This window comes from Rhododendron vialii, chromosome 5a, assembly GCF_030253575.1.
Source record: "Rhododendron vialii isolate Sample 1 chromosome 5a, ASM3025357v1".
Classification (NCBI taxonomy): Eukaryota; Viridiplantae; Streptophyta; class Magnoliopsida; order Ericales; family Ericaceae; genus Rhododendron; species Rhododendron vialii.
Window position 1 is genome coordinate 42,830,481 of NC_080561.1, and position 13,639 is coordinate 42,844,119.

At 38.1% G+C, this 13,639-nt stretch overlaps 2 protein-coding genes across 12 annotated transcripts; one reads left to right on the top strand and one right to left on the bottom strand.

The window, feature by feature from the left end:
• Positions 1–1,193: 1,193 nt before the first annotated feature.
• LOC131326184 (phosphoglycerate kinase, cytosolic) lies at positions 1,194–5,989 on the bottom strand. Of its 3 annotated transcripts, none has more exons than XM_058358833.1 (7): positions 5,927–5,989; positions 5,393–5,597; positions 3,648–3,725; positions 3,276–3,536; positions 2,181–2,498; positions 1,756–1,914; positions 1,194–1,606 (listed from the first exon to the last, which is right to left on the bottom strand). In XM_058358833.1, the coding sequence occupies exons 1-7, from the start codon at positions 5,941–5,943 to the stop codon at positions 1,412–1,414; spliced, it is 1,233 nt and encodes a 410-aa protein (XP_058214816.1). In that variant the 5' UTR covers positions 5,944–5,989; the 3' UTR covers positions 1,194–1,411. The 3 variants fall into 3 exon arrangements, with proteins under 3 accessions (XP_058214816.1, XP_058214817.1, XP_058214818.1); XM_058358834.1 differs by lacking the exon at positions 5,927–5,989 and adding an exon at positions 5,736–5,869; XM_058358835.1 differs by lacking the exon at positions 5,927–5,989 and adding an exon at positions 5,706–5,840.
• An 873-nt stretch (positions 5,990–6,862) lies between these two features.
• Positions 6,863–11,490, top strand: LOC131326185 (histone acetyltransferase TAP1-like). Of its 9 annotated transcripts, none has more exons than XM_058358836.1 (8): positions 6,872–7,035; positions 7,315–7,403; positions 8,070–8,130; positions 9,589–9,769; positions 10,098–10,197; positions 10,293–10,435; positions 10,727–10,820; positions 11,111–11,490. In XM_058358836.1, the coding sequence occupies exons 1-8, from the start codon at positions 7,001–7,003 to the stop codon at positions 11,188–11,190; spliced, it is 783 nt and encodes a 260-aa protein (XP_058214819.1). In that variant the 5' UTR covers positions 6,872–7,000; the 3' UTR covers positions 11,191–11,490. The 9 variants fall into 9 exon arrangements, with proteins under 9 accessions (XP_058214827.1, XP_058214823.1, XP_058214819.1 ...); XM_058358837.1 differs by having other exon boundaries at positions 6,873–7,035; positions 10,311–10,435; XM_058358839.1 differs by having other exon boundaries at positions 6,874–7,035; positions 10,362–10,435.
• Positions 11,491–13,639: the final 2,149 nt, after the last annotated feature.

Genomic DNA, 13,639 nt, shown 5'->3' on the forward strand with positions numbered 1-13,639 from the left:
GGTGGCAAGAAGAAAACAAGAGTGATGCAGAATGGAGATCGATTTTATATTATCGAAGTTAGAGGACAATATATTTAGTTTTTCCTTATTTTGGTTTTAGTTGTTTGTTAGGGAGTCTTGCAATTTTAGAAATAACAATTCTAGAGTATTTAGTTTTCTAATTTAGTTTCTTTTTAATATTTGTTTGGTCAAGAAGAATACTTGCTTTCTAATTTTATACTCCAGTTTTCTTTTTCTTTATTTCCTAATGTATAGGATTTTTCCTACTATAAATTGAGTCGCAAGCCTCATGAAAATGGGAGGTTTTAAGATTTCTAGTGAAATACAATATAGTCGAGAGTTTCTCTAAGTCTATTTTGTTTGTGATTGTTCTTGTTGCCCGTTGGTCTTAATTTTATACACTTTCATTCATCAACGAGGAGATGAGGGCGAGGAAGAACTTGAGAGATATTTGAACACTATTTTTTCATTTCCTTATAAGTGCTCTTAAGCTATTTAGTATCAAAAGGTGCATCAAATATTAAACACGTGTTCTCTGAACTTAAAAATAGCTATGATAAGCTGTACCAGACACACACTTGAAAAATAGCTCTGATTGAATCTGGAAATGCTCTCTTTTATGCAAACTTGTTAGCTCCCTCAAGTATCAATGTGGATATTAGCAAGGAATGACTTTTGAGAAGTAAATATTCCTCACGGTTAAGAAAGTTTTTTTGTGGTTTGTGATGGTGCATGGTAGAGTACCTACAAATCATTTGAGGGGCCACTAGAGGTATGGAGTCTGAAGTGAACTGTCCCATTGGTGCTATTATTACTTCCAAGCACATGAAATTTTGGATTGTTGGTTTGAGTCCCATCCCGATCACTCTCTCAAAACCTCTTCCCTCGTTTGTAGACTGTAGTCTTCTTTGTTCAAGGAGGCTCGCAGTTCTGACTCTCTTACTTCTGTTTCAATTACATCTGCCACATAAATCGTACTACCATGCTGTATGATTGTCCATTGACAACATAGCCCCCTTAAAGCTGTTGCTCTAATTTTATCTCGCTTAAAAAGAACTTCATAGAAAGCGAGATAACAAAACATAGAGATGAATTTCCGATTTACCAAAACAAAAACAAAAAATGCATAGAGATGAAAAAGTAGGCAAGCTTTCAATCGCATGGAAATCAACTTCCTCAAGGACACAAAAAACTAACAAAAGGTTTCATAGTGAACTAAATAAGTAGAACCGTCCCTCATTAGATCCACTGCAAGGCAATGAAATCAATCACTACCCAAGGTATACACTTATTCAAGTTTAATCTCTATCACTCTACTTAAGAAATATTGGTTTGAATCCGCTCTGGTCAAAACCCCAGACATAAAAGCATTCACTAAATGCACAAAATAAGAGACGGAGGAAAGCGTTGCTCAAGCATCGTCAAGGGCAAGAACTCCAGGAAGTGGTTTCCCCTCGAGAAGTTCCAAGCTGGCACCACCTCCAGTTGAGATGTGGCTCATCTTTTCCGCTAGACCAACCTTCTCCACCGCTGCAACAGAGTCGCCTCCTCCAATTATTGTTGTCACCCCATTTCCACTAAGGTCTGCCAATTTCTTTGCAATTGCCTGCTCATTAAAGAAAAATAGTATTCTATTAGGGCTACAAGGCAAAAAGGAAAGAGGTTTCAACTACATGAAACATCCACGTATCAAATGCTTGACCATTCTTGTATAGCATGAGGCCGATGCTAATGCTAGATAACAGTTTTGTGTACCTCTGTTCCTGCAGCAAACTTGTCAAACTCAAACACGCCCATAGGTCCATTCCAAATAACAGTTTTGGTAGTATCCAAGGCTTCCCCAAAGGCCTTGATTGAATCGGGTCCAATATCCAATCCCATCCAACCATCAGGGATACAAGATGCTGGAACAATCTACAAGACATAATGAACAATGTTTTAACGCTCTTGCAGGATGAATTAATTAACAAAATATTTGAACTCAAACACGGAACCAAAATCATGCAAATCAGATCAAAAGGACAGATCTTCCTTTCTGTCTGTTTGAAGGTATCAAGGACTCTATGGAAGTGTTAGAAATTGCGGCATGGATGAAGATGTTAAGTTGGATTTCATTTCAAACTACTTCTGAAAACCTGGTCAGAATTTTTAGTTCACTGAAAGGGTTGAAAAGTAATAACCTTGCTATTGGCATCTGCAGCAAACTTGTCAGCAATAACTACATCAGAAGGCAGCATCAAAGACACCCCTTTAAACTTGGCCTTCTCAAGAAGGGATGTTGCAAGATCAAGCTTGTCTTCCTCCACAAGTGATGATCCAACTGAGTAACCTTGGGCCTTGTAAAATGTAAAAATCATACCTCCACCAAGCAACAGAATGTCAACCTTCCCCAACAATGACTCGATCACACCGATCTTACTTGACACCTTCGAGCCACCAACAATCGCAGCAAATGGTCTTTTGGGATTTGACACGGCTCCAACAAGATAGTCAAGTTCCTAAGAACAAAGATAAGTCAACACGTCAAGTTAACTTAAGAAATAGTTTTTACCACTTATCATTTATTAAATAAACTAAGCAATAGTTTCGGCTCAACCAGCATGCAGATTTCCATTAGCGCATAGTAAATATCAAATTAAGAAGGATAACAATGATGACACCATCAATCATGTGTGGGCTGAACAAGAAAATCAAAATGAAGTCTCTAACAATCAACAAGCAGGAATATCTTTTATTTAAGTGAATAGTTCTATGCTTGGCATATCATGTTTTCAATTTTAGATTAAGAAAGATTAGCTGTTGTGCTTGCTGGGCTCACAAAGTAAAACCAAACAGCTGGCAACAGCCCAACCTTCTTCAGCAGCTTCTTTAATCTGATTCCGAGGCAGACATACCAAGCTCCAGACCAACTTCTCATGGCAACTTGACAAACTAGACTATGAAACGAATATTGGATGATTCAATTTACGTCCAACAACAATTTCTCCATTAAGTGAGTTTTCATTTCGTTTATAATTTTGCTCAACTGATGCACACAGTACCATGTGATCTTAGCAAACAAAGTCCGAATTTGGGACCAAGCGTACAACATGTGCTAATGCAAATCTAGATCACTCTTTACCACTTGATCAGACAATCAAAACCTCAAAACATCAAAGCCATGATTTGTGTAGTTCTCCAAGAATGGTGCTGATTAGTTAACATATTTTAACCAAACTACCCGGTAAAATTTAGTTTCTTGAAAGTACCCAAAGGATGTAATTGGACGTACAAACCTTCTGCATAAGGAATCCAGCAACCGAAGGCTTCAAGTACTTGGCCACTCCTTCTGTGGAAGCATGTGCTCTATGAGCAGTCCCAAATGCATCATTCACATAGAGATCAGCAAGCGATGCTAGCTTCTTCGCAAATTCAGGATCATTCTTCTCTTCCTCCTTGTAGAACCTCACATTCTCCAGAAGCAGAACATTCCCATCTGGCAATGCAGCCACCAATTTTTCAACTTCTTCGCCAATACAGTCATTTGCCATCTTGACCTGTTGGAGACACACCAACAAGATCAGTAGATATTCACCTAAATAACCACATTAGTGACTGCAAACAAAGTCGAGCCAGATGAACCTTATACTAAGTGGGAATAAACTAACCTCAACACCAAGAAGTTCAGACAACCTTGGCACAAGAGGCTTCAAGCTGTATTTCGGTGTGACACCCTTTGGGCGTCCCTGCAACCCACATTTCAAAAGGAATTGCTGAATGAGTTTCTTTTTCAGCACAATTAAATGGTATAAATTACTGAACGCAAACGTAGCAATACTGGCAAAAGGGAATAGAAACCAAACTCAAAGACTGCCTCCTATTGCATGACCGAAAAACACATCTAGCCGCACCCACAGGAGAAAAAAAATTCAAACAACTTTTCAGTAGATCAAGACAGGATTCTGTTGCGGAGTTTCTTCTTCTTCCCTTCCCCTTCCCCTCCCACATCCCCTCAAAGCAAAAACAAAATCCCAAATCTTCTCAAAGCGAAAACAAAATCTCAACTCTAACAGAAACAAACTTCATGTCCTCCGTTACTAATGGTGAAAGAAAACCTAGTAGCGCTCTGGGTGTTACTCTTTCTATGAAAACAGTGGATAATTTAGCAACTTAAGGGAAAAACAATCCCACATTAAAAGCATTGAGTTTCAATCTCAATCAACCAATGGGAAAACAATAAAGTCAAAAATCTAAACTCAATAATTGATTCAGGTATTTCGTGAAGTCATGACAAGTTGACAGCAATCATTCATCAAACATGCAGTAGCTTCCAATATAAACAGAAACAGAGATGCGATTCAATATGTGCAATATGTCTCGCATGAACCACAAAAGGTAAAACACTCTATAATTATACCACACATCAAAAAGAATTCAAGCAAACAACATGGCTCACATAGCCCCAGAATAACACCACATATCAAGTTATCAACTATGACAACTACCTAAACTTATAGCTTTCTATAGGTAGTTCAACAAACAAAATAGACCACAATGACCCCAGAAGAATAGAGCTAGCAACTAGGACAAAATCCAGACCAAAAAGAAGTATTCACTATCGTAAAAAGTTCAGTCTCCTGGGAGATAAGTTTATAGGCCTTGTAACAGTGTAGGGACTCACGCATCAGTAGTTTGTCCACTGTGCAACCGAAACACAAATCCAGACCAAATAGAAGTATTCGCTATCGTAAAAAGTTTTGTCTCCTGGGAGATAAGTTTATAGGCCTTGTAACAGTGTTGGGACTCACGCATCAGTAGTCTGCCCACTGTGCAACCGAAAAACAAATCCATCCATCAAAATACTTGTAGTTATAAGTTATAACAAACTGGATACTTAAAAAATTCCAGAAAATACAAACTATGCCTCCAAATACTCCGTTTACCTTCTAAATTCTATAAGACGGTTTCTACTTTTCCAACGCTACAGAAGAAAGCCGCGACCCAAGGACTCCTGTGAAGCTCTAATAGTCCCCAAAAAAAAAAAAACAAAAGGGATACGAGCAAAAATGATTCTAACTTGACAAGTCACAAGTTATTAGGATGAGAGAACGTTGAGCTACACAAGAACACACTGTTCCTCGATCGACAGAAAATTACAACACTCAGATATGGCTAAAATCCAATAAATTGGGCAGTGCAAAATATACTAGGCCAAATTAGATTCAATCTGAGTGCTTAATCAAATACTGGCCCTGACTGAATATGAAGCGATCTCGGCAATTCACAATTAGAAAAAAGAAGAAAGAACTGTAGCAACTATAAAACATGTACAGTATCTCTCTCGTAAAAAGGAGCACACAATCAATAAAACAAAGAAATCAAAAAGAGTAGTAGATGGGTGGGTGGGTTTTACCAGATGGGAAGAGAGAATGACTTTGGCACCATGACCCATCAAGTACTTGACAGTAGGGACAGCCGCTCGGACTCTGGTATCATCAGTGATATTGAGATTGTCATCCAAAGGAACATTCAGATCAACCCTCACAAAAACCTTCTTTCCCTTCAGATCTACTTCCTTGAGATCACCTACACTCCTCTTTGTCGCCATTCCGACTAGTCTTCACTCGCAGAAACACAAAAACAAACAAACAAAAATTATTTATCTATCAGGAGCAGCAGATCAATCAAACGCGTAAGCATACATATACAAAGTCTGAACTTACTACGTTAAAAAGAGAGAGAGATAGAGATCAAACAAGTTAGAGATGATGAGATAATTGTGGAAGCGCGATGAAAGAACGGCAGACGGGACAAGGCAAATGGAGAACGAGGATCGGTAGAGAGAGTGAACTTTATATAGTAGTAGCGGTAGCACGAAAGAAAGAAAGGAAAGAAGGCGCAGGATAAGGAGGTGGAATCTATAAAGAGCGTGGTGTTTTGTGCGCACCTGGTTTCCATTACCATGGTTTTGTTGACTTGGGAGACACGGTGGGCGTGCGTTTGTGTTGTGTTGCTGACTGTGGGCTTACCAATGGGCTTTACATAGTAGAAGTATATACTTTAGTATATCCTCATGATCCACGCTACCAAGCAGCAGTATGCAACTTATCATTTAAGTATTTATTTTTTATTTTATGAGACAAGTCATTTTTTTATAATTTTTTAAATATTTATTTGAAAATTAAGTATTTATTTTAATTAGTAGAACATGTTAATTGGTACAGGATGTCGATTATGATGGTGACAAAATAACTTCCACATATATTATCATGGGTATCTATCTCATGGAGCAGTTATACATAAAGTCAATATAGGGCAATTTTATTTTGCAAAATTATCGAATTCAAAAATAAATGTTTGATAGCGAGTCGATTGGCTAATTCAATTAAAATGTGACTTACTACTCAATCTCATAATTAAACATATGCACATATATTTTATAGCGATTTAGAAGGTGACAAACAAAACTTAGGTTCGTGATGAAATCTGTGTTATTTTCGGACTTTTCATGTTAAATGGAATGAACCGATACAAACAAAACAAAATAAAACAAAACCAAACCAAACTTGGATATACATGAAAGAAAAAGAATTGGGCCAACTCGGACCCTGGGAAAAAAAATAAGCCCTGATCCGCCGGGTTGGTGCTCTAGATCCAGAAGCTAGATCATTGGTGTTTCGGTTCGGCCCGAGAAACCAATATCCAACTACTCCTTTTTTTGGAAGAGAGTAATTCCACGTACAATTTACCTAGATAATTACTGACTAGAAAGAAATATAATGAACCGTTTAAACGCACACAATGCTCAAACTTTCAATGTGAGAGCCGATCCAACTGATTAGGCCAAACAGCCTCACCACTAATACCTTGGGCCCTCTTTAGTGGCACCTATCCAACTACTCCTACTCCTTCCTTTTTTGGATCAAAAAATCCAACTGCAGATTTGAGAGTACACAACCAGAGTAATCACTAATCTAGTCTTAGCTCCTCCACAAAAGCACCCGCGAAAAGTATAGTCGTAATGCATATCTACGGCGCCGTCTCACCGTCTCCGCCGTAAGTGCTCTGTATCTCTCTCTCCCTCTAGAAAGTAGAGTTCATTTTGACGTTGAATCCAATTACTCTGCATAAATTGCAGTCGTCGAGGGGGATTTTGAGAATCTGTTAGATTGCAGTTAGACCTCTGCTGGTCTAGGCTTCTATGATTATGGATTGGTTTTTGAATAATAGTGCTAGAGTAATTATTTGCTGTTTATGGAGCTTCAATTGAGTTTCATGGAGGTTTCGGAATTGAAGTTGGGATTACTAACTCTCTTGCACTTGCTTACGCTGCAGCCGTGTTATTCTCTCTCTGTTCTGTTGCCCGTGTCAAATATCAAACCAATTACAATTTCCTTGCAAACTAGACACTGATTTTAGAAGAGGTCTCTCTCTCTCTCTCTCTCTCTCTCCATATATATACTGTGCACAGATATGTACGTATGCACGTATCTCTTTCTATTTCTGGATGCAAATTTTGGAGTTATTATTCGATTATAGTGTCCTCTCCTCTACGTTTGCTGTTTATTTATTTTCTCCGTATTTAGTCGAATTGAGCTATATTTGTGAGCTATTAAAAACTCTCTCTCTCTCTCTCTCTCTCTCTCTCTCTCTCTCTCTCTCTCTCTCTCGTTTTTTCGAACTGCTCACTGAAGTTACAAAGCAGCTTAAAATATTTCATTGTGGGGGTATTGTGTATCCATTTTGAGGATGAAGTCATTTCATGTAGCTGAGAAAGTGAATGATTCATTTTTTTTCCTGTTTGATGGGTAAGTAAATTAAGAAAGAAATTGGCAAGAAAAGATATGCATCAAGCATAAAAAATTTCTCCTCAAACTGGAACCAAACAAGGCCCCCTTGTTTGTTTGGATGCTTGCTCATCCAAGGTTTGTGCTTCCCTTGTGTGAGAACTTGCGTGTTACTAGACTTACATTAGTTGAGCTGGTCATTTCATATGAATTTCATTCAGAAGGTTGTTACTAGTACTGCTTGTGCAATCCCAAAATTCATTATTTTTCAATTTTGTTGTTACTTACATCATATTATTATAGGAATCAGAAAGCTAAAGGGTTCTCGCGTGACGGCTGCCTTCTGGGAATCAATCAAATCTGGGTAATGCTAAGTGACAAATGTACACCTGCACACATTCGCAAAACCTTCAGTTGGGAACATGTGGTACCAATTTGTTAACCATCTATGCCGCACAATCCTATGGTTATGTTTTTCTTCCCCATTCTGGGTAATCAGCTTATGGTAGCATACTAGCATGGTCACTTTATGTTCTTTTGTCTAGTTCTTCACTTTATATGCTTTCTCTTTGTTTTGACCCAATGATCTTACTATCAATTTCGGGTTTACATTTATCTATAACGTTGCAACTGTCACTTAAAAAGTCATGTAAAGAGGACTGTTAACAGTCTGACACTCTGAGTTGTTTTGCTATTCTACAAATATATGCCTCGCAGCCATAGCTGTTTAAGCCCTACTTGATTAATATCTCATGTAAATATAATCAGTAATGTTGATGTTCTAGCTTCTAAGGAATGCAAAGCCTCTTCAAGTTCTTCAATTTGTTGAAAATGTTTCAGTGACGATTTTTATTTACTGATCTTGGATTTTGTACATTTCTCTATATAAATACCATTATGTTGTTTTTTTTATATGTCTATCTGTTTGATGCGTGGACTTGAAGACGCGTATTGGGTGGTGGGGGAGTGTTTTGGTTGTCAGTCCATGTGTTGTGTTTTGGTGTCAAAATGTTTCTTTTGGTGTAGGTAGGATGAGTACTTCCAATCAAAGAATTCTATATGGAGCACTAGACCCTGATAGTTTGGGGTTATTACTACAGACGTGATTAGTATTTGAGTTAATAGAAAGCAAAGTGATATAGAGGTTTCCATCTTTCGCTTCAGGTGAAAAACAGGGATAGCCCTTCTTGCCTATGAGAGCCGGTTGTACTTTTTCCATCGTCACATGTGTTGGATCCAAGTTTTCAACTGGACTCAATCTCCTGCACTTACACACCTCACACAACACAGGTATGTATAGGTACAAGATTACAGAGAATACAAACCCTACAACTACACTTAAAACTACAACCATGAGAGAGGCTTCATAAAGCACCTAAGCTACTTCACCCATCTGGCATTAGTAGCCTCCCAACCTCCATCTCAATACCCCACAATCAAGCTTAACTATTTCTAACATGCGTGTCCGACACCTGCGGTTGATACACTCTATGTTGCCAATTTTCCACTGTGTAATACAGATTTGGGTATGCATTGTCTAAAAGAAGATTTGTAGTCAGGGGGTCACAGTTCCCTATTTTGTGAGCAGGCTACTCCACCATTAAATCTTCTGTGCTTGCATTCTGCATTAGTTTTTTCATTAGCCTTTTTTCTAAAGGTATAGCATTATTAAATGCATCAAATAGCTTCATCTATATGTATGAGAGCAGTTGCATTTTTTCCCGACATCCATATCTATGGTTTGTTAGTTAGCTTTTTGCTGCCATCAAGCTGATTTAGCTCATGGATGGGTTAAAGGGCCTTATCTTGCTTTATGTTGCAGATTACTGAAGAATCCCACACAAGTTATTGAAGCACCTTCCACTGTGGAAGAGGAAGAGGAACCATTACCTGAAGAGTTTGTTTTGATTGAGAAGACACACCCAGATAAATCGATTGAACATATAATTTTTTCTTCGGGCGGAGATGTGGACGTGCATGATCTTGAAGCCTTGTGTGACAAGGTAATTTTTTTCCAGAACCTTATGTAAGCATCATGAACTGGACGAATGAATCCGTTTAAGACGTAGTCTGATGTAGTAGGTGCATGAGCATGAAAACTATTTCTTGAGTTCTTAACCCTTGGGGTTTTTTCTCTCCCCTTTTCTCTAATTAGGTGCACACTTTTAGTTGCTTGTAGTAAACCAATTGATAAAGTCCTTTTGTTGTCATGGTGGAGCCGGTAAAGAAACATGTTGTGGGTCTTCAAAACCATTAGTTAATGAACCTCTTTCTCTCTCTCTCTCTCTCTCTCTCTCTCTCTCTCTCTCTCTCTCTCTCTCTCTCTCATAGGTGGGTTGGCCTCGGAGGCCACTGTCAAAAATAGCAGCAGCTTTGAAAAATAGCTACATGGTAGCTGCATTACATTCTGTAAGAAAGTCGCCTGGAGAAGGTACTTAAGATTGGGACGATAATATGTTATTTGCAGTCATTATTTATGAGTCTGAATAGGTGTTCAGCTGAGATTTAGTTTTCCCTTGTTATAAGAAATGATGAACATCTTAGTGTACTTGGAAAGTTCCTTGGCAGAGGAAAATGACCAAAAGAAGCTTATAGGTATGGCTCGTGCAACTTCAGATCACGCCTTCAATGCAACCATTTGGGATGTCTTAGTGGATCCCGACTATCAGGTATTGTTTGTAATTTGTGGGGACAAAAGTGCTGTAAGTATGAAGAAAATTGAAGCATCTGTTTTGAATCCTAACTTGTGCTTGTACACTAAAGCAACATTATTGGAATTCTACAAACACAGATTCATTTGAAATTTTGTTGATCCAGGCATGGTTAAAAGAGAACATGAGAGCTCTTAGGACATGTTGCACCTAAATACTTTGCGCTCGTCAAAACTAAAATTATTCCTTGGAATTAATGTAGACTGGAAAACCACTGCTTTTAAGACTTCTGTGATCTATCCCATGCAGGGCCAAGGTCTTGGAAAGGCTCTTGTTGAAAAGCTCATAAGAGCTCTTTTACAAAGGGACATTGGCAATATTACACTCTTTGCAGATAGTCAAGGTATAGCCACCATTGTTGCAGTCTTGATAGGATAACAGTCAGGGTTCTATATGTATAATCTGGGAACAATTATCTATCTTGTTCTTCAGGAGATTCTGAAGCCATGTGCTGTGTATCATAATGTTTTTTCCTAGTAATTTAGCAATTTAAGCTTGTATAAACTTCATTGATAAAGAGCACAAGAAAAGTCCATGTCAACTCTGGTCCTCTTGTTGCACAGTTCTTGATAATAATAATTTTGATTTCTCCTGCTTTGTTTTTTACTTGGTTCTGTTACCACATCATTGCAGTTGTGGAATTTTATCGGAATCTTGGTTTTGAACCTGACCCAGAGGGCATTAAAGGGATGTTTTGGTATCCGAAGTATTAGTTGATGCTCCAAGGCGAGGAAAGATTTGTTAATTATAACGTTGCATCGATTTATCTTGCATGATCAGACGGATGGTGGCGGTGGTTGAGAACTCCTGTACGTATATTTCAAAGTTGGGCATGAATTTGTAACTTTGTGTAATGGCCTTAAAGCTACAAATATTGCTATTATACCTTGTGATATCTGAGTACATAAAGCCTTTTTTCCTTTGCAGTTTAACCATTGTTTTTAGGACATGCCTTTGATGTTAAGTGTAATGTCGCCCCATGAGTATGAGATTGGTTCAACATTAGTTTTTGACTCCCATTTTCCTTTTTGTGAATCTTATTTTCTTCAGAGGAAGGCATTATGTCTTGAAATGCACAGTATGCACCTGATCTCCAGCCTACTGCAACTCTTGCAAGCTTGCTTGAATCATGTCGTTTTAAATGCCAAGTTATTCCAGGGTCATATCCACACACCAAGACCGAAGTAAGTTCAGTTGGAAGCCAATCGATCCACTCGTAAGAAATTCATTATGGCACAATAGGAGAGTCCATAATAAAACTTTAGACGGGGTCCCTAAAATATTACACTCTCAATCCGATATCTTCTGTTTTTGTGTTTGATAAAGCAAGGAAAGTGGAATTAGGCAAGGAAAAATGCTCAATTATCATCTGTTGCTCCATCGAGCGGCGCTCAAGACTGCTGCTTCATTTGAATAATGTGGCTGCTTCCTAAAGTGAATAAAGATAGGTAGTCATTCCCCCACTATTAGTCCCCGCTGATGTAGCATGCAAAATTCTCCCATTAGACTTCACCAAATATGTGGCCCTATGCATGTTAGTCGCTGGAATAAAATCATTTCCTTGGCGAAAGAATACCTGACGATGCTTGCGAGTTGGCCTGAGTTTGTATGGTCATGAATAAGAACGAGTTCAGACCCTGGTACTGTAAATGGTTGGCTCAGTGGTCGTGTAGCAACTGGTGCTACTCGACAAATACACTTATCACACTTGTAACACCCCGTCCCACATCGAAAGTCTACAATGGATGATCTTAGGTATATAACAAATCTTGTAAACTACTATTAATATATTGGCCTTAAGCATTTTGGGCCATGTGGTACTGCTTGTGGATTAAAATTAAGGTACTGACCCATTAGTTTGCTTAGTTTGTTACAACTTTGGATTGGACCCATTGTTTGAAATTAAATGTTTTCCGATAAGGCGTTTTTGATTATTGTTGTGAAACCGGCTTGAGCACACAAAAACCAAACTAGACAGAAATGGACCATAGGGGAACTGGACAGGACCTTGACGCTGTAGTGTTTTGAGTTGTGAGTTCCTTTAATTTGAACTGAGAAAGCAAATTGGATACTTCTAGTTATATCTAACTAAGGGCTCTGCTTTCACGTATGGTGTGTTTCAGTTGTAATCTAGTGGAGAATAATTGAATGGTTGCTGAAAATTATAATGACTGAAAATGACTTGAAAAAGGGCCTCGTTAAAAAAATACTTCTCTGGCCCAAAATTATTCTTCCAAAATTATGTGGATTTTCAAACTTACCATTCGTTTTGAAATTTAATGGTACTCTTTAGCCTCTAATGTAACTTTTTTATCCACTTCTGCATTTAAATTGAAAATGGGAACGAAAGGCAAAAAACAAAATAGTTCATTTTTTCCTCCGTGATTAGTTAAAATGGACAAGGATTATAGGAGACAAAATTTTCGTACTCTCTCGCAGTCTCGCCTTCTCAGGGGTTTTTTTTTTTTTGCGTGCACGTGTGGGGTTTGGGGCAGCTGCTAAGTTGGGGGGAGGACCTTCCTGGAAAACAGGCATGATCCTTCGTTGGCAAGTGGGAACCCATTTTTTAGCCGAAAAAACTGAATTATTGTGTATATGATGTGGGAATCTTCGTGGTGGAAAGCAGCATATGATTGTAATTTTCAGTTAATTTAAGAAAGGTAAGCATGAGTGACAATCACACTCAAGTACTCGACCACAACTCTTACATAAATGACACATGTAAAGGTTGATGATACAGCAGCAGGTCAAAAGGAGCCAATTAATAACTACTTCCAAAGTGCGCGTGATATTTTCATGTGTATTTTTTGCGAATAAAAGATCGTTATCATAATACAACGTGATTATTCATTATTATTCAATCACACAACAAAAATGAATGGTAGTACTTCCTCCGTTCCTTTTTTATAGTTCTGTATTCCATTTTGGGCTGTCCCTTAATAAGTGTTCATTTTGTAAAGTTAGTGGGTAAAAGTTGGTACATTGTCTATTTTATCCCTAAAAGTAGATTTCTTTTTGAAAAGTAAGTGAGTAAAAATGTAATGATGATGGATAAGTAGAAAAAGTGGAGGAAAAAGTTGATGTGAAAGATATAATAATGATGTTTTTTTAATAAGTTGGAATTACGAAGCAGGACACTTAAAAAGGGACGGAAGTGGAATA